General features: G+C 43.8%; 1 protein-coding gene across 2 annotated transcripts in view; it reads right to left on the bottom strand.

Annotated features, from left to right (window-relative positions):
• LOC137428146 (uncharacterized) overlaps positions 1-20391 on the bottom strand; it is a 150058-nt gene that overhangs the window by 68435 nt on the left and 61232 nt on the right. Inside the window, exon 3 of one of the 2 annotated variants that reach the window (XM_078779400.1) lies at positions 17230-17326. In XM_078779400.1, coding sequence (XP_078635526.1) covers positions 17230-17326 — 97 coding nt within the window. Of the gene's footprint in view, positions 1-16892; positions 17031-17229; positions 17327-20391 lie in introns of those variants that run through there. The other variant, XM_078779401.1, reaches the window with a different exon arrangement.

The following is a 20391-nucleotide window of genomic DNA, read 5'->3' as shown; positions in this document are numbered from 1 at the left end:
AGGTGACTCTCTGGAGTGTGGCTCATACTGAGCGATAAAGTTATTGGAGCATGGAATGAAGGTATTGGAAAGGGTGTTGGAGGGGAGGATAAGGAAGAAAGTGAAGATCGACGAAATGCAGTTTGGATTTATGCCAGGAAGAGGAACGACAGACGCGCTTTTCATTGTGAGGCAGTTGCAGGAGAAGTACATGGAGAAGAGGAAGAAGTTGTTTCTTGGGTTTGTTGATCTGGAGAAAGCATTCGATAGGGTTCCATGCAAAGTATTGACATGGGCATTGAGGAAGTTAGGAGTGGAGGAATGGTTGATCAGAGTAGTGATGGCAATGTACAAAAGAGCGTGCACAGCTGTAAGGACGAAGGGCGGGAACAGTGGTGAGTTTGAGGTGAAGGTGGGAGTGCATCAGGGGTCGGTACTAAGTCCACGACTACTTGTAGCTGTGATGGAGGTGCTGGCTCAGAACGTAAAGGAGGGTTTACCGTGGGAGTTGTTGTATGCAGATGATCTGGTGTTGATTGCGGAAAGTATGGATGGACTGAAGGAAAAGATGAACAAGTGGAAGGAATGTATGGAAACAAAAGGTCTGAAGGGGAATATCGGAAAGACGAAGGTGATGGCAAGTGGTAAAGAATGTGGTGAGGTGGAAAGAACTGGGAAGTGGCCCTGTGCTGTGTGTTGGAAGGGTGTCGGAGTGAACTCCATTCAATGTACAATGTGCGCTGAGTGGGTTCATCAAAAATGTAGTGGTCTGAGAGGGTCATTAACCAGTGTGGCAGCTACATTCAAATGTAAGGTGTGCACAGAGGGAGCTGCAGATGGAGGAAATGTTGAGTTGGATCTTGGAGATGGCGTGAAGCTGGAAGGTGTGAAAACATTTTGGTACCTCGGAGACATGCTGAATGGAGAAGGTGGATCAGACTCGGCAACGGTTGCTAGAGTGAGATGTGCATGGAAGAGGTTTCGGGAACTGAGTGGCGTGCTGATGATGAGGGAGTGTCGTTGAAGCTGAAGGGAAAGGTGTATGCTGCATGTGTGAGAAGTGTTATGATTTATGGGAGCGAGACATGGGTAATGAACGTAGAGCAGCAACGAAGGTTGGAAAGGGTGGAAATGCGAATGGTTCGACGGATGTGCGGAGTATCGTTGAGAGAGAGGAAGACAAATGATTAATTGCGAAAGATGATGGGAATAGAGCCTGTGATTGATGCTGTGAAGAGGAACAGGTTGAGATGGTTTGGTCATGTGTTGAGGAATGATGAAAGTGACTGGTTGAGAAGAGTGATGGAAATTAATGAAGAAGGAGGTAGAGGATGGGGAAGACGGAGAAAGACTTGGCTAAAGATGGTGGAAGAAGAAATGCGGGCAAGGGGGTTAACAAGGAGAGATGCAGAAAATAGAGCAAAATGGAGAAGATTGTCATGGGGACCGCAAGGCTAACCCCCGCTCTTGTCGGGGAAAATGGCCTTTAAAATGCATGTTGTTGTTGTTGTATGTACACTCGGCTTGACTTATCCATGAAGGACAAGAAATGCATGTGGCATCAAACTACTTAAACTTGAAAACCCCACGGGATATTAAGTTGGCAGCCAGAAGTGTGATTCAAAGGTCAAGTCATTATCTTGTGAGCCTAATTCACAAAGTACATACAAGTACAGCATTGTTCAGTAAACGATATTCTTTGTCCAGTATATGAATAAAATATCATGCACACTGGATGCACAGCACTGAGCAGCATGTACAGGTCTTATCAATTGCACAAACTATGATGACTGTCTCAATCATTATCAGTCACGTGTCAGTATTATTCATTATCAGTATCATTAATCATTATCTAAACAAACACGTGTGGCGACTAGCGTGCCACCAGGCGACTGTTGCCGCGGAATCGCGGAAAATGACCGTCGAGTCCGAAGCAAAATTCAGGCTTCAACGGTCATCTATATAATAATACCATAAGGACTCGACTTTGTTATCCCTTTTACGCCGCACCCAGTGACCCGATGCCCACGGCACTTATGGATTTACGATCTACGAACCGCGCTCTTTGTTTATCACGTACAGCCACACTCGAAAAATCTGAATTAGTCGACTTTGGGGCCCAAAAGCATCCGATTAACGGCCGATACGACGCCATCTTACGACGCCATCGTCTTGGCGTCTGCCGGGCCAAGGCGATGCAAGCCGTCCGCTGATTGGACAGTCGAGTGGTGTGAACCAAATGGTCTTTTTATTCCCTTGAACATTTTAAATTAGGATATATAAGGAAACGTCTTTATCGTCATTTTAATAAAGTTAAATGGAGTGACGTTTTGGAAACGTTTTTTGAAGTTTGAAGTTTTTTCGAATCGAAGTGAAGAAGTTTTTTAAGTTTTGATTTTGGAAACGTTAAATGGAGAAACAGTTTTCACAGGAAGAGAAGGCGATGCGATGAAGAAGAATCCATCTTTATTTTATTTTTTTGAACCACAAAAGATTGAAGCTCCACGAAGTCAAGAATGTGAAACTACGTGAATGTAATAAAATAAAAATGTACATAAACGACATAGTTCTATGAAACAGTTTCACAGGAAGAGAATGCGATGCGATGCGATGAAGAAGAATCCATCTTTATTTTATTTTTTTGAACCACAAAAGATTGAAGCTCCACGAAGTCAAGAATGTGAAACTACGTGAATGTAATAAAATAAAAATATACATAAAACGACACAGTTCTATGGAATTTTAAATCGATTCATTTTCACATGAAGCAAATGAGGCACAGATGAAGAAGATGACTGCATCACCGGAATTCACCTCAGGTTTTTGGCGTATCTTTCAAGTTGTCGTGATTTTGTGAAAACCTGAATATTCCTTTGGTTTTGTCGACACGTTTTGTTGAGAAGACGATCAACAAAACATTTTCCTTTTTGATTGACAGGTTACAAATGTGTTCTTGAATAGCCGAAATGTCGCGTTTTTTAATTCAAGTTGAATAGGTCTTGAGGCCTTTATTAATAATCTATATAATAATAGCGTAAGGACTCGACTTTGTTATCCCTTTTACGGCGCACCCAGTGACCCGATGCCCACCGCACTAATGGATTTACGATCTACGAACCGCGCTCTTTGTTTATCACGTACAGCCATACTCGAAAAATCTGAATTAGCCGACGTTGGGGCCCAAAAGCATCCGATTAACTGCCGATACGACGCCATCTTACGACGCCATCGTATTGGCGTCTGCTGGGCGAAGGCGAAGCAAGCCGTCCGCTGATTGGACAGGCGAAGGCGAAAGCAAGCCGTCCACTGAGTGGACAATCCAGAGCATGCATTTGTGCTGGTGTCGGCGATCGTTGTTCAGATACGCACTCTTCATTCTCATCTTTCTTCCTAACTCTTACTCGGACAAGCAAATCCCCTATGCCATCCATAATGGTACACTCTATCCATACACCACATCCTCCCTTCCGTGGATGTTCCACGGGTTTCCGCTGGTAACAGGTAATGCCACTGTCATAGAACGAAAGATCGTATTCCGTCGATGGGTGAAATATAAGACGAAACTGTGTCCAATAAAGGTATATTTACGGAAGTTTATTGCTGATAAACGATCAACCCGGAAGCGAAAACGGTGAAACACGTGGCGCCGCCTTTCAACGGCATTTATACCCAGTAGATGATTAGCGCATCTGGTAGCGTGACACACATATATATATATATATATATATATGTATATATATATATATATATATATATGTATATATATATATACACACACACACACACTTGTTGTGTGTGTGTGTGTGTGTGTGTGTGTGTGTGTGTGTGTGTGTGTGTGTGTGTGTGTGTGTGTGTGTGTGTGTGTGTGTGTGTGTAGATACATGAATGTATATATGGATGTGCGTACGTGCATTTTTTATGGATGTGGATTGTCCCAATGTGCCGACCCAATTGTCCCAACAATTTGTCTCCCTCTTACATGAGGTGTTTTTTCAAATCCCCTCCAAAATTGATTTGCAGTTTTTGGCTCATACCACACATTCCAACCACTGATTAAACAAGTAAAATTTTATCAACTCAGTTCTAGGTCCTCTTCACTTCCATGCTGTGTCCCCGGGTACGCTTACAACATGAAAATTCCAAGCTGAAAAAGGCGAGGTTTGCGTGCTGATCTTTGCTCAAACATGGCATTATGCTTGATGACCGGAGATCCAAGGCAATTTCCGACATCCAACCTCAAACGACAATGAGGCACAATATTGCAGAGTGCACGTACAGAGTATAGCAAATAGAAGGATGAAATGGAATGGAAAACCAACTCGTGCATTGGAGTCATCAGGAGGAACCAGAAGAAGTAGAGGGCAAAGATGGAGTCATCAGGAGGAACCTGGATAGGATTCGGGTTTCAGCTGCTCCTCCTCAAACCCATCCAGGTGCAGCCAAGTGAACCTTCCAGAAAAATTTCTGCAAGAATTCACTTCTCCCAAGACAGATAGATAAAGAAAGAGAACTTAACTTAGAGTAGTGATGTGCAGAGTGTTCCTGCCAGTCTCTTCCCCATCTCACATTTACTTATTTGTACCTCTCCTCATTCATTCAGATGAGGTTTTGTATGGGACATTGCAATGGAAGCATGTTGTGACGAGTTTTATGAATGTTGATGACTTGGTCAGGAGTGTGGGGCCTGCTGTCACTGAGGAACTTGACATGAGCCCCATTCAGACATTGCCTCATGGATTAACAGAACCTACTTAAACTCTGGTTTTTAGGGCCACAGTGGAGCTCCGAGAGGTGGTACAAGTGTCGGAATAGAACAAACAGGCAAACAAACCAGGTTTTGGAGCTACATATTGTGAATGCCTGAGTGAACGTGACTCGATCACAGATTTTGTTTGCTCATGGTGTCATTACCGAGTTTCACCACGGTGCCATCAACCAATAAAGCCCTTTTCAAAAGGTGCCTCAGAGTCGTTAGTACACAGCAGTGAATGTGAGCAGATGGAACATAGAGTTCAACATCCATCTGAAGCTACATTTATGTAACAGTAGCTTGAAAGCACCAGGATAAACATTTATAATCAGGTGAGGAACTCAACATGGACAAGATAGCTCAAAGGCAAGATCATGATCTCTGAGCTCTCCGAGCAACAGTAGTGGCAAGGACTGATAGAGCAGTCACTCAAAAGCAATATCAACTAGAAAGCATCTGAAAATGCAAAGCCCGCCCGTGTCAGTTTGTACATACACGTCTTCTTCTTCTTCTTCCGTATGCCCAAAATAACGAAAACAGGTTAAAAAAAAGTTCAAAACGAAAACATGATTTTATGCAGCCTTGACCGTTGACATTTAGATCTTTAAAAAAAAAAAAATTTTGGCTTCTAGCTATTCATTGGTGAACCAATTATGTGACCTAATATGCAAGTTCTTAAAATTTCAGGTGAATTTGACGAAAATTGGCAATTTATGCAACCTTGACCTTTGGATCTAAAACAAAACAAAAGACTCCTACCTTTTGAATAGTAAACTAATTCAGTGATCCTATATGCAAATTCTTTAAATTTCAGATCAATGGGGTGAAAATTGGCAATTTTACACAACTTTGACCTTTTGATCTAAGAAAAAAACCAATCATCTTCTAGCTTTTGATTTGTGAACTAATTCAGTGATGTAATATGCAAATTCTTAAAATTTCAGGTCAATCGGATGAAAAGTGATGATTTTATGTGATGATGACCTTTGACCTTTTGACCAAATTATTAATTTTCCTTCTCCACATTCTCATTATAAAGCTTTGTTGAAAATTTGATGACAAAACTCAAATGGCAAATTTAAATTTCAGGTCAATTGGATGAAAAATGATGATTTTAGGTGACATTGAACTTTAACCTTTAGACAAAATTATTAATTTGTTTTCTCCATATTATCATAATTAAGCTTTGTTGAAATTTTGATGACAAAACTCAAATGGTGAAAACGTTATCACCTGGACACACACAAACAAACAGACGTAATTTCAAAACCCCATCTCCGAATAACTATACAACAACAACAACAACAACAACAACAACAACAACAACAACAACAACAATAACAATTTAGTCAAATGGGTCTTTGAGAGCCAAGTAGCAGTGGATGTATGGAGGTTGATGTGAGTTGTTATGGCATCCTTTGTATTTATAGGATCTGCTCCCCATGCTTCACTCTTTGCTAGTGTTGAGGCTGTAGAAGTGGTGCAGCATTGCTCAAGTACTGACCTCATCGGGGTAAGCAGTGACCCTTGTGGTATGTCAGCCCCACTGGCCTGCAGCTCATTCAGCAGGTGTGTGAACCACTCACTATCTGCCAAGTGGCTCATTTGTTCTGTCCCAGTGGAGATGCTCCATTTGCAGGCTTCTCCACTTTGAACAAAAAACCAAGCAAATAATCTGTGCAAGCTTCCATCATACCCAAGTTGACCGAAATGTGCTTTCGCACTGGGAGACTCAATGGCGTAATGGTTGGAACATCCACTCTGAGTCTGGGAGGTCGGCGGTTCGAACCCCGGTCGAGTCATACCAAAGACATTAAAAATGGCTGCTTCCAAGCTCGACTTGATGCTCATCATTTAAAAGGATAAAGCACGGATAAACCACCATAGCTTCGCAACCATTGTGCAGACTTGATGGGCCTAATGGCCTCCTCCTGCATTGGACTTCCTTGCAAGGGAACATACAGCATATGAAGTTAAACATACAACAACACACAACATGCATTTTAAGGCCATTTTCCCTGCTAGAGCGGGGGTTAGCCTTGTGGTCCCCATGACAATCTTCTCCATCTTGCCCTATTTTCTGCATGTCTCCTTGTTAACCCCCTTGCCCGCATTTCTTCTTCCACCATCTTTAGCCAAGTCTTTCTCGGTCTTCCCCGTCCTCTACTTCCTTCTACATTCATTTCCATCACCCTTCTCAACCAGTCACTTTCATCCTTCCTCAACACATGACCAAACCATCTCAACCTGTTCCTCTTCACAGCATCAATCACAGGCTCTATTCCCATCATCTTTCGCAATTCATCATTTGTCTTCCGCTCTCAACGATACTCCGCACATCCACCGAACCATTCGCATTTCCACCCTTTCCAGCCTTCGTTGCTGCTCTACGTTCATTACCCATGTCTCGCTCCCATAAATCATGTTATAATGATCCCATAATCCCAATATGAAGTTAAACATGATGGAACAAAAATGTATTCAGGAGAGTAAGTCAAAAGAAACAGTTCAAAACACCTGCCATAACCGTATAATTTACAATATCAGCAGGGAAGCCTTTTCAATTGCCTCGATCACAATTGCCCCGATCACAAGTCTAAATTTGCATTTGGGTTTTCATAAAAAATGACCTGCAACAAAAGGAGCAAAAGTGTACCAAGATGGGGTCTTTGACAACTCTCAACCTTAGGGTATATATTTGAGCTTGGATGAACGATTACAAATAATCTACAGTGAAGAATACTTGAGATGTACTCGACAGAATTGCTAATGAGGCTCACACAATATCATTTCCGTCATAGATACGTCTGGTATACATTTTATTTCTGACCCAACTATGACATCATGTGGTGCTTTCCAGTTCGGACATCTATCTATAATTCCAGTAATCTCTGTATGTATGTCTTTATGTATGTCTGTGACCGCTGTTTCTCGACAACCACGGGTCCGATATACTTGAAACTTGCCAGGTATATTGCTGGGGACCCGAGGATGTGCCTTTTCAAGGTTTGAAATTAATCGGACAAGTAGTTACCGAGCTATGTCCAAAAAACGATTCAACCAATCAGAGAGCAGCGAGTTATCACGTGTGCCGAACGTGGCGAACAGACTCTGCCTCGGACGGCACATTTGAGAGCGTATTCATTTATTTCACGTTGGCAAACTATGTTGCCGCTATGTTGGCGTTAAACTATGTTTTAAAACTAATTAAAACTAATTTCCGATTCTTTCGCTTTCCTGCGCGTTTGTGCACGCTATGGCGATTTCTTTACCAAACTCCGCAAGCCGTTCGCTTTGGACCAAACCATTTCATGTAAATAGAGGGGGGGGATTGTCACCGTACTCGCAAGCCGTTCGCTTTGGACCAAACCATTTCATGTAAATAGAGGGGGGGGATTGTCACCGTACTCGCAAGCCGTTCGCTTTGGACCAAACCATTTCATGTAAATAGAGGGGGGGGGGGGGATTGTCACCGTACTCGCAAGCCGTTCGCTTTGGCTTTGCGAATGGACCAAACCATTTCATGTAAATAGAGGGGGGGGATATAATTTTAGATATATATATAGTACGGGCACGCCCTAGTTGCATTAAAAACTAGAACAGCACTCAGTAGAGAGTTCTTAAAATTCAGTATGTAAGTTCTTAAAATTTATACCTCACAATGATCGCACAACAGGTGAGGATATGTTTAATTCTGTGCAGACCTTCATGTCTGTATAAGGTTTTGATGTGGCTCAGATTTTGATCACCACAGATGGCGCTCCCACCATGATAGGCAGTCAGCGAGGCCTGTAGTCCTATACTTGGCCTGTAGCCCCGTTTGCAAAATGGTGTTGGGGGGATTTTTCTCTTCAACTTAATCAATGGTGTTGGCTGGTGTTGGTTGTTGGTACAAAAGCCTGGTGTTGGCTTAGTGGTTAGGGTGCAGGCTTGGGATCCTAGGATCCTGGGTTCGAATCCCGGTTGATCGCTGAATTAACACCAGGGGGGTTGACTCAGCCTGTCATCCTTCCGAGGTCGGCAAATTGAGTACCAGCTTGCTGGGATGAATGATCACGGTGTGTGCCCCGGTTTAGAATAGATATACCGTATCCCTGCGCATCGTAAGAGGCGACCAAGGGTTGGCGTCAGGAAGGGCATCCGGCCATACAAACATTGCCTCAAAAAGGGAAACATGATTGTCATGGGGCCCGCAAGGCTAACCCCTGCTCTAGCGGGGAAAATGGCCTTAAAACGATCATTCATTCATTCATTCAACTTAATCAATGGGTTCCTAGACATGAAAAATCACCAAGGTGCTTGTCCGCCACGAATGACGTTGTGGCCAAGTCAAATATGGTTGCCGTCGGCCGTGATAAAAATCTAAATATTTTGGTGTTTAGAGTACATATACTTGTAATACCTAATTGTAATACATCCAATTCGACTGATTTTGGTATATAGAATTCATTTCTGATATTGTTTTGACGATTCGGGATCATCTTGACCTTGAAAGGTCTTGGTCAAGGTCATTTTATTACACCGACGACCTTGGCCGTAACTTGGCTCTGTCTAGCAAATTCTCACCGCTAGAGGAACTTTCCACACTTAAGGTAAATCTGGGTTTTTTTCTTGCAGCTCTTCACTGTGACCTGTAACTTTATTTACTGTAATTTACTGGTAAAACGTCTTCAAGATCAGAATCCAAATTTGATTTCGTATCACTGTGTAATTCACCACAATGCACTTTGTGCAAAGCTCAGTAATGCTTCTGGCAACTGTCATTAAAATTGTAAACTTCATCTGGTCCAACCCAGCGCTACAACACAGACAGTTCAAAGATGAACAGTTCAAAGTGTCGGCAGATTATGATGACCTCCTGGCTTACAATGACATCCGGTGGCTGAGCAGAGGCGAAAGGTTAAAAAGGCCGTGCGAGGTCAGACTTCACGCGGAAGGGTTTTAAAGTAAAACTCAAGGGGGTGCGGGGAGAGGCAAAGGAGCTTTGCACATTTCTGAAAGATGCTGAAAGCACAAGAAACCTGGTCTTCAGCGTGGATTTGACAGGCCCGTTAAACTATTTCAACGTAAAGCTGCAGGGTCGATGTCACATTGTCACAGTGTTGTGGATCTCCATAGCAGTCGGCGCATTTCAAAATAAGCCGATTCTCTTCAAAAATTATCTGGAAACCAGGGAGATGCTGCAGTTTCCTACGTTGCTGCAGTATCGTGACGGTGCCAACGTGAGTGAAATGTCGTCAGCTGTGGAAACTCTTCTCGAAAAATTTCATCACAGATTCAGCGACTTTGAAAAAATTAAGGACTTATTTGTGTTTGTACGGAATCCATTCGTTGTACACGCAAGTGGCACCTGGTGTGAACGAGCAACAGCATCCTTTCCTGGCGTGGACAAATCAAGGCTACAGCTGGAGCTTACAGATCTGCAAGCAGATGAAGTGCTGAAGGTGTGACACTCACATGCTGCAAGAGACGTTTTGGACAGCTCGTGCTTGATTCCAATTATCCATAGCTGAGGAAGGTGGCGATTAACATTCTGACCATGTTTGGCTCAACAGATGTGTACGAGTCGGCATTCTCACGCCATCGCTCTGTTTTGATGAATGAACACCTGTGCAGGTGCCTCTGCCTCGCACTGACTGAACCCACTCCAGATTTCAAGGCACGTGTCCAGCAGAGAACTTGCCACTTTTCCCACCAATGGTGAGTAATAAATGTTTCTACTATATATAAGCATTTTCATTGTAGTTATATATTTTATGTCTCATCATACAACGTTAAAGCTGTCCAAGATCATTTTTCTTGGGGTACATTGTTTTAAATTGTTTTTCATTTGAAAGTTACTGCATTTATGAGTTTTGTTCAAATGGTTTTGAGCATACAGTTGAAATATTGGAGTGATAAAAACCTTAAAATGCATTACCGTGTAAAGTACACAATACCAGGGCCTTGTTTTGCATGCCTATAGTCTGTATTTTCCTGTGGCAAATCTTACAACTGATATATGTATATATTTCTCTTGATCCTGGACCTTTGCATCCTGTTAAGTAAAAAATATGGACCTTGCCAAGAATTAATCGACTACCTCTGGCCTAGAGGAAAGCACATTTACATCACACCTTTTCCAAGTTAAAAGTCCAGGTCAAATGGCGGTCTGAAAAAAAAAAAAACGGCCATCACCGCTCAATTATGCCAATGTGAAGTCTCAAAGACCGCTTGGCCTTCCAAGATGTTCTTGCATCAGTGTACCTGCACTGAAGTTATGCACCTGGTATTTGATTTGTGTTCTGACCTACTTTTTTCAGGTGACTCGATGAACAAAAAACACCTTTTGGATCACAACTCATAAATTCTCCGATTTTCATGAAGTCGAGTTTGAGGGGTATAATATACATGGTGACACATTTTCTGAATTTACACTCCATCCCCAAGTGTTGAAGGTCAAGGTCATATGGTGGTCAGAAAAAAAGCATTGTCATCATTGGATCACAGGCCAAGGGTAGGCCAATTAACAAGCCAAGAAAAAGACCTATAAATATTTTACAGCCTAAAAGCGGCAAGTGTGCGTAGGTGGTTCTGTGTGTATGCTTCAACATCCCGCTGTGCCTGTAACTTAATTAATCATGTGTGTGGTTCACTTTATACTCTTTATTGTCTGCATTGTTATTTCTGCCACATCGTTCTGTCTTTCCTTTTCTTTTCTTCGCTTCACCTCTCGGTTTTCTTCAGTTCGCTTCGCTTGGTTCACCTCAGCCATTCTCGATCATATCGCTCGCTCATTCAGCACCTTTCAATTACGTTTCGCATCTCTCATCTCCACACACCTTTTTCACCTCACAGCCCAATGCACCTTCGCTTCAACCCGGTTGCCTCATCTCGTGGCTCCTCACTTCGCTGCCAGCAGATCTCTGACCACAAACTCCCACATACCATCGGATACAGCAACCCCAACCATCAGGAGCTCAAATCCCAGGAGCGCAAGCGGAGCACCATTGTGTGCAGTCACCTGTACCATCGGGCGAACTGAGGGAGTGCAAGTTGAGTGGAGGAGGGCACGTGAGGAGATGAATCCAAGGACCATCAGGGCCAGACTATTGGGCAGCGGACACTCAGGCGTGTCAGGGGTCCACAACAACAACCACAACTACTGCTTTTTCCCTCCTCCAATCTTTCACTTGTTCAGGTGTCTGGATCCATTACTTAAATTGCTAGGTGGCTGGCTAAGAATTCTGAGGGCGGTTATGTCATATCGAGATAATGGAAATGTTATACGTGTTGTAAATATGTGCTTGCTTGCCATTGCGAATACAAGCTTTAAACAATCTTGACTCATCCTGTCCTACTTTGATCGAGACAAAGCGTGCCTGAGGGCTATTGGCCCAGGATTGATTGGTCTCTGACAGATGACAGGGTGCGGCGCACAACGCTGGTTCCCTCGGCCAATTAACATCCGTTGCGCAGTCGCCGGCACAGTTCCCCATTTGCTTCAATAATCTCACAGGTACGGTAAACCGACCCTGGGCGAGAAGATCCAGCCAGAGGTGAGTGTTGCAGACAGCATCCATAGTCTTTTTATAGACGCCTCTGACTCTTGGAGTTATCTGAGAGCAGCGAGGTCTGTCGCAATATCGTGACTAAAAAAAAACAAACCCATCAGGACAATGCTGAATTGTAATTAAAGTGCAACTGAAATGAAAATTACCCGAAGCAATCAACATGTTTTTTTTGAAAGGCAAGATAGAGAGTACAAAAGAACATGTAGTTTAAATGCAAAATGTGCAATGGGGGACCATGCACACCACAAGTGACATAAAATGAATCCAATTGCTTTTCTATGTTTTGAAAAACTGACATGTTGCAAGGAAATCGTTTTGCTGGCTTATAGCAAGTCAGACTAACAGCGGGAATCATCAAATTCACACGGAATTTTGGATGTCAGTTCGGGTTGGTTTTTGCAGACATTTGGTTGGTTGTTGGAGACAGTCAGTTCTTGCAGTATCATGTCCCAATCACATAGTTAAAGTGGATCAAAAAGTCAATGCATTAAAAGCATTAACCAACAATAATTTTAGTCAACAAAAATTATCCATAACCACAACTTATCCAAACAACTATTAACTCTAGGCCAAACTGGGCTCCCACCAAATTCAAAACAGGGCTACGAAAACTTCAACAAACCCAAAACAAGCACTCAATGATCACAGACAACTCAACGACATAGACCACCCTTTATGAACACATGACACCGACATAGACCACTCTTCATGAACACATGCCACCGACATAGACCACTCTTCATGAACACATGCCACCGACATAGACCACCCTTCATGAACACATGCCACCGACATAGACCACCCTTCATGAACATGCCACCGACATAATACACCCTCCATGAACATGCCACCGACATAGACCACCCTTCATAAACACATGACACCGACATAGACCACCCTTCAGGAACACATGCCACCGACATAGACCACCCTTCATGAACATGCCACCGACATAGACCACCCTTCATAAACACATGCCACAGACAGATCACCCTTCATGAACACATGCCACTGACACAGACCACCCTTCATAAACACATGCCACCGACAGACCACACTTCATGAACACATACCACCAACATAGACCACCCTTCATGAACACATGCCACTGACATAGACCACCCTTCATGAACACATGCCACTGACACAGACCACCCTTCATAAACACATGCCACCGACAGACACCCTTCATGAACACATACCACTGACAGACCACCCTTCATGAATATATGCCACCGACATAGACCACCCTTCATGAACACATGCCACCGACATAGACCACCCTTCATGAACATGCTACCGACATAGACCACCCTTCATAAACACGTGACACCAACATAGACCACCCTTCAGGAACACATGCCACCGACATAGACCACCCTTCATGAACATGCCACCGACATAGACCACCCTTCATGAACACATGCCACTGACACAGACCACCCTTCATAAACACATGCCACTGACACAGACCACCCTTTATGAAAACATACCACTGACATAGACCACCCTTTATGAACATGCCACTGACATAGACCACCCTTCATGAACATGCCACCGACATAGACCACCCTTCATGAACATGCCACCGACATAGACCACCCTTCATAAACACATGACACTGACATAGACCACCCTTCAGGAACACATGCCACCGACATAGACCACCCTTCATGAACACATGCCACTGACACAGACCACCCTTCATAAACACATGCCACCAACATAGACCACCCTTCATGAATACATGCCACCGACATAGACCACCCTTCATGAACACATGCCACCGACATAGACCACCCTTCATGAACACATGCCACTGACACAGACCACCCTTCATGAACACAGACACCCTTCATGAACACATACCACCAACATAGACCACCCTTCATGAATACATACCACCGACAAACACCCTTCATGAACACATGCCACTGACCCAGACCACCCTTCAGGAACACATGCCACCGACATAGACCACCCTTCATGAACATGCCACCGACATAGACCACCCTTCATAAACACATGCCACAGACAGACCACCCTTCATGAACACATGCCACTGACACAGACCACCCTTCATGAACACATACCACCAACATAGACCACCCTTCATGAATACATGCCATCGACATAGACCACCCTTCATGAACACATGCCACTGACATAGACCACCCTTTATGAACACATGCCACTGACACAGACCACCCTTCATGAACACATACCACCGACATAGACCACCCTTTATGAACATGCCACCGACATAGACCACCCTTCATGAACATGCCACTGACATAGACCACCCTTCAGGAACACATGCCACTGACATAGACCACCCTTCATGAACATGCCACCGACATAGACCACCCTTCATAAACACATGCCACCGACAGACCACCCTTCATGAACATGCCACCGACATAGACCACCCTTCATGAACATGCCACCGACAGACTACATGCCACCAATATAGACCACATAATCATGCAGCAGCAAAAACACTTTCCCTCCACTACCACTGCCATCAAAATCATCCTTTAGGAGTTTAGGTTGTAGGTTGTAGGCAGCAAGCGCCCAGGGTGGTATTACCGTCCTGACTTAGGAGCGTTGAAGTGGTGCCCGGAACCATCTGACACACTCCGTGTCAGGATTGCTGGTCTTACTTTCTGTCTCGCTCAAACTATCGCTGCCGGGCTATCTTCAACCTCCCTTTCTTACAAACAATCATACACCTTTCTTCTCTTTTCGGCCTGGCCTCGATGAGGGCGAGACAGTCCGTGCCTGGAGCCTCCAATAAAAAAAAAAATACACTTCATGGATGCCCCGCCCCCACCTCACAGACACAGTACCTCACATGCACCGAACCATAACATCTTTTCAAACATGCCACCTCCAACCCCAAAACAGAACATCTTGGAAAAACATTTGCAATCACATATTCACCACAGCTTTGCAACAACAAAACAACACCAGAGCACTCAGAAGAGAGGATACCTCCGCCTGGTTGGTCATATCACTCAATGGTAAAGAATTACTAAAAAAAATTTTTTACTAGCTGGATCCGTATCTTTACCAAAATTGAATCGATTCTTCCTTGTCACACACACAACCTGTCCATCAAGTTTCGTCCAAATCAATCCATAACCTTTTGAGATATCCTGCTATGCATTGTTTTTAGCCCGATCTCCCAATGGTGAAGAATCACTTTAAAAATTCTAGTTGCCGGATCCGAATCCAGATCTTCACCAAAATCTAATCATTTCGTCCTTGTCACATACGCTACGTCTCTGCCAAATTTCGTCAGAATCAGTCACAACTTTTTGAGATATCCTGTTCACAAACAGACAAACTAGAAATCGGTCAGAGACCGAGGACTTGCCGGAATGTACTTTTTTTTTCATGGGTGTTGGTTAGAAGGGAATCGGATAATGTTTGACAGAGTTATTAGTAAAAAAAAAGCAATTTTTTACCTGGAGTTTGACCTTTCAAGGTCACTCAAGGTCAAAGGTCATGGTGCCAAATGAAATGTCGTATGTGACTTCCTATATGTCAGTAACAGTAAGTGTATGCATATCTCTTGTACTTTTAGAGATAATATGGTTTGAAATATATTTTCAATGAAAACTCGACCCCCCTGATTTCATGTTTTGGGTGACCTTGAGCTTGACCTTGGGCCTAGAGAGTTAAAAATTGGGCACAGTCTATTCCAGGGCAACGCAAATATGTGTGTAAGGTATGGCGATGCTATGTGCAACGATGTAGACGTAGTACTGAGCACAAACAGACAAACAGACAAATCAACATACTTGCCGGAATTTTTCCGGCAAGTAACAAACAAGAAGACAAACGTCATGCAATTTTTCCGGCAAGTTTCCGGCACGTCATGCAGAGCAGGATACTTGCAAAATCCACCCCTCCCCCCTCCCCACTCATGAAAATTGATGATTTTAAAAGTTTGACCTATAGTTGACCTTTGATCTTAAAAATACTTGGTTTCCCAATTCAGTGAGGCACAATGCAAATGCTGTTACATTTTCAAGGAAATCGGATGAAAATGGATTTTGAAAGTTTGACCTTGAGAAGACCTTTGACCTTTCGACCTCAAAAATAGTTAGTTTCCCTATTTAGTGACTCGATATACAAATGCTGTTCAATTTTCAAGTCAATTGGATGAAAAATGGCGATTTTAGAAATCTGACCTCCAGATGACCTTTGACCTCAAAATCAATAGGCTTCTCAATTGTGACGACCTCCACAACTTGGTGAAGTTTCATAAAGGTCGGTTTAGAATTGTGACCTGCAGGCTGTGACAAACAGACAGAGACAGACAGAATAACAAACGCAACCGACCAATACACTTGAAAAATCTTCGATTTTGCAAGTAACAAACAGACAGACAGACAGACAGGGGTGAAAACAACCTCCATCCACCTTTGGTGGTGGATGTAAATATCGTCAACAAATCACATACCATGATCCAATCATCTGAAAAAAACCCTGCCACACTCTGCCAGAGTAACACCAGTGACGAGCCAGACAGCCTTCCAGTTACCACACTCCACACTCAAAACACATCAACACAAACTCGAACCAACTCGGGAAACACTCACCTTGTACCAGCCTCTGCACTCCATCTAATGACAACCTGCACTCAACTTGCACAATGGAGACAACTCTTCAACATTTATTCTCTGGAGGAATCCGGTTGGCGTGGTTGGCTTCCTTGGAGCCACGGGCTTCCAGTCAGGACATCAGGGGCTACTTGTTGATAATGACAAATGCTAGTATTTGTGTATAAAGAGCAAAAATTTGAATTTCCATGCAGCGATTCAGGAGTAAACAGACACGCACACACACATGGTGTTGTTGCAATATGTAGTACAAAAATACACAAAAATAATGCAAAAGAAAAATCTTGCCGGAAAGAAACTTCATGCAAAGCCATACCTGCAACTCGCGGATGCGCACTCTCGATCCACATTTACGGAAGATACCCTCTGAGCCAACATGCTGCTCCAAGTACTGGCAGGCCTCGAACACGACCCTGCAACAAAAACACGCACACCACAAGGTTTTAAAAATAAATAATCAAACCAGGTAAATGATGATATAATCGTAAAGGCGGTCTCAAATGCAATATAACAAGAAAGAGCAGAGATTGCAGACCCTCACCAGGATGTGTTTTCAGTGGTTTTTAAGGCTTTTGTGTTAAAACAAATATGGCGGCCGAACCACGTGATCGATGATATCATTTTTTTTTTCTCCACCAATTTATTCTTAGATTATGCTCAAGAAATTTCTTATTGATCAGATGAAGTTTTGTACTTGTCGAATTATGATGTCATAATGGAGGCACCTATGGCATCATTAACATATTTTATTCCCCATGGAGAGTTCTTTACAATGAGCCATGTCTCAATTCAAGCCTATTTGCCATGTTACCATGCTCAGGTGGCATGGCTGAGCCATACAAGCTCGTTGTACGGTGCACCCGATCACCAAAATTAACATCCCGAGCAATGGCCGCATGGAAGCACGTACATCTTGTACTGGACACTAACTGCCACTAACCCAATCGGTCCCTTGACGAATGTTAATAGCCAATGCAGCTTGTGATCAAAGATAACTCGAATCACCCGAGACAAAATTATTCTATAATGATGTATTGGACAGCAAAAAGAGCGGAAACACAGAGACGCAATACAATTATTCATTTATAAACCCCCATCCGTGTTAAAAATCCTCGTATGCTCCAAACATTGGATGTGTGGTAGCTCCTTAAGTATTTATATCCATAAGGCCTCAGACATTCCACGGCAGAAGGACAAGAAGAGTAGGACAAGACTGAAATATCAAGGATGCACCTGACGGGACGCAGCAAGACCCAAAGTGGAAAATGCGGCTCAACATGAAACTTAGATGCCGCAAGCACGATTTGGCAGGATGGGACGGCAGGCTTGTGGTGGGGGTGTTGGTGTTAAGAGTGTGCCACAAGCAGGGTGATGGCTTGTGCTGACAAAGACACTGTGAAATCACGTACAGCTCTCCCAGTCAGATCCCAGAGAACCTCTTCGCACTTGTGATTCGCAATCCCCTTTATCATCTCAGCTCCTCAGCTCCTCAGCTCCTCCCTTAATCCGAGAAGTCACTAGGCACACCACGCCTAGCTGCCATCGGCCTGCGAGCCAAGATTGTGGGTGGGGAATCCTGCTTTGACCTCTCACCTAGATTGATGTTGCTGACAATACCAAGGTCGATGCGGGTCTGGTGGTGGTGGACAAATAACCACAGGTCAAATAAAAATTAGAACGGCACACTTCGACGTCGCGAAATCGACCGACATGCCTCCGCACATACGATTACATCATTTTTTTTGTATACAAAGTCGAGGCTCGTGTAAAAGCAAACACTTAAAACACAAAAATAAAAACAGACACATAAAACATAGAATAAAGGGAGCAGGAGAGAGGGAAGCACACAAGCACAACAACAGTAGAGAACAGAGAGATCAGGACATCTGTGGAAGAAAGAGGCCTGGGGCAAGGTTCATGGGATAAACAAGATGGACACACAGGTGATTTCAGGAAAGAAAACAGGGAATTTGAAGGAGGTGGATTTGGGGTGGGGTAACAGGGGTAGAAAAGATCAAGGTTTTGGATGGAAGAAGATAAGAGATGGTGGTGAACAGCTGTTTTGAAAACCTGGAGGGAGGAGAGGGATTGAAGGAGAGGAGGGATTGGAGAAGACCTGGAGGGAGGAAGTGGAACAAAAAGGAAAAGAGAGCATTGCCGATTGCAATATCAGTACCCAGCGATTTTGGCCTAAATAATGCAGAAATCAAGAAAATGACCAAATACCAAGACCTCAAGAATAAAGTGAAAAGATCCTGGAAGCTGAAGAGAATCAGAATTGTACCAGTGAAAATTGGGGAAACGGGAATAGTAAATAAGAACCTTGCAGAGATCTTAAAAACCATCCCTGGGAACATTACCACAAACTAACTATAGTTGGAGGCTGTACAGGGATCAATGATGATCCTGAAAGAGCCCTTGGAACAAAACTGAGAACAACAAAACTTCACAACTTAGCCCATGAATCGCAATCCTTCACCAAAGCGGGGGTGGATACTTCGAGTCCTGGGAGGATTCCGTTTCACATTCTAAAACCCAAGTTATGGAGATAACAACCAACGACACAACACAACACAACACAACACAACACAACACAACACGATTACGCTGGAGGACAATCCCGTGACTTAAAAAACACAGAAACTCGCTTTAAAAGACAATGGAGATAGGGTACAACAATTAGAACGAGAATTAAAATGTTAGAGAAACCCAAACAGGACATTTAACCGAGACGGTAATGGTTTCCATGGCTATTCTTTGTCTATTCTTACACGGGCGGGACACAGGATGAACAGAAGAGTTGACAGTGCTGTGTGGTGTAGGTTTTTACGGTCTTCCCTGTGGTGAGCATCAGAAGGTGCGAGGCAGGCTTTTCTTGCAGGATGGGCAGAGATACCAATGACACTTTGCAGCAGGCTGGCCTTTCAGACCCATTTTCACCTTGCAAACGCTTCTCCACCAGTTTGGTGTGTCCTGTCTGGCATCTCTCTCCGCTGGGTCTCGAGTGTGCGCGCCCATCGTGGCATCTCCCCACCGTAGCGTCTTCATGTGTTTCTCGTGCAAGCTCTCACTGTGGCTTCTCTCTGCGTCTCTCCTGTGCTTGCGCACGTCACTGCGTGTTATAGCCAGGTCCCTTGAACACCCATGAAGGGCTCTCCTCCACCCAACGAATGTCGTACCTGTGCTTTCTCCCCACTGAAATAGGACATGTGGATGCACCGTCTCACCAGAGCATGTGATTGCAGTAGCTCAGGTGGACACGCAATGTTGAAGTTCAACTGTACAAAGGATGCAACAGGACAAAGGGCACATCAGGAAAGGGGGAACACAAACAGCAGAGCTGAAGGACCAAGACAGAGGGAGGCGGCCAAACAATCGGTGTGGGGAGGAATGGGGGGGGGGGGGGCAGAGGAGGGCGTAGCAGATGCATGCGGTAGACAATATGGATAACTTGGAAACTCTCCGGAGGGAAAACTGG

The sequence above is a fragment of the Myxine glutinosa genome, chromosome 5 (assembly GCF_964187855.1).
Source record: "Myxine glutinosa chromosome 5, kmMyxGlut1.1, whole genome shotgun sequence".
NCBI lineage: Eukaryota > Metazoa > Chordata > Myxini > Myxiniformes > Myxinidae > Myxine > Myxine glutinosa.
Note: the sequence above shows the minus strand (reverse complement) of the source record. Positions and strands in the feature narration are given on the sequence as shown.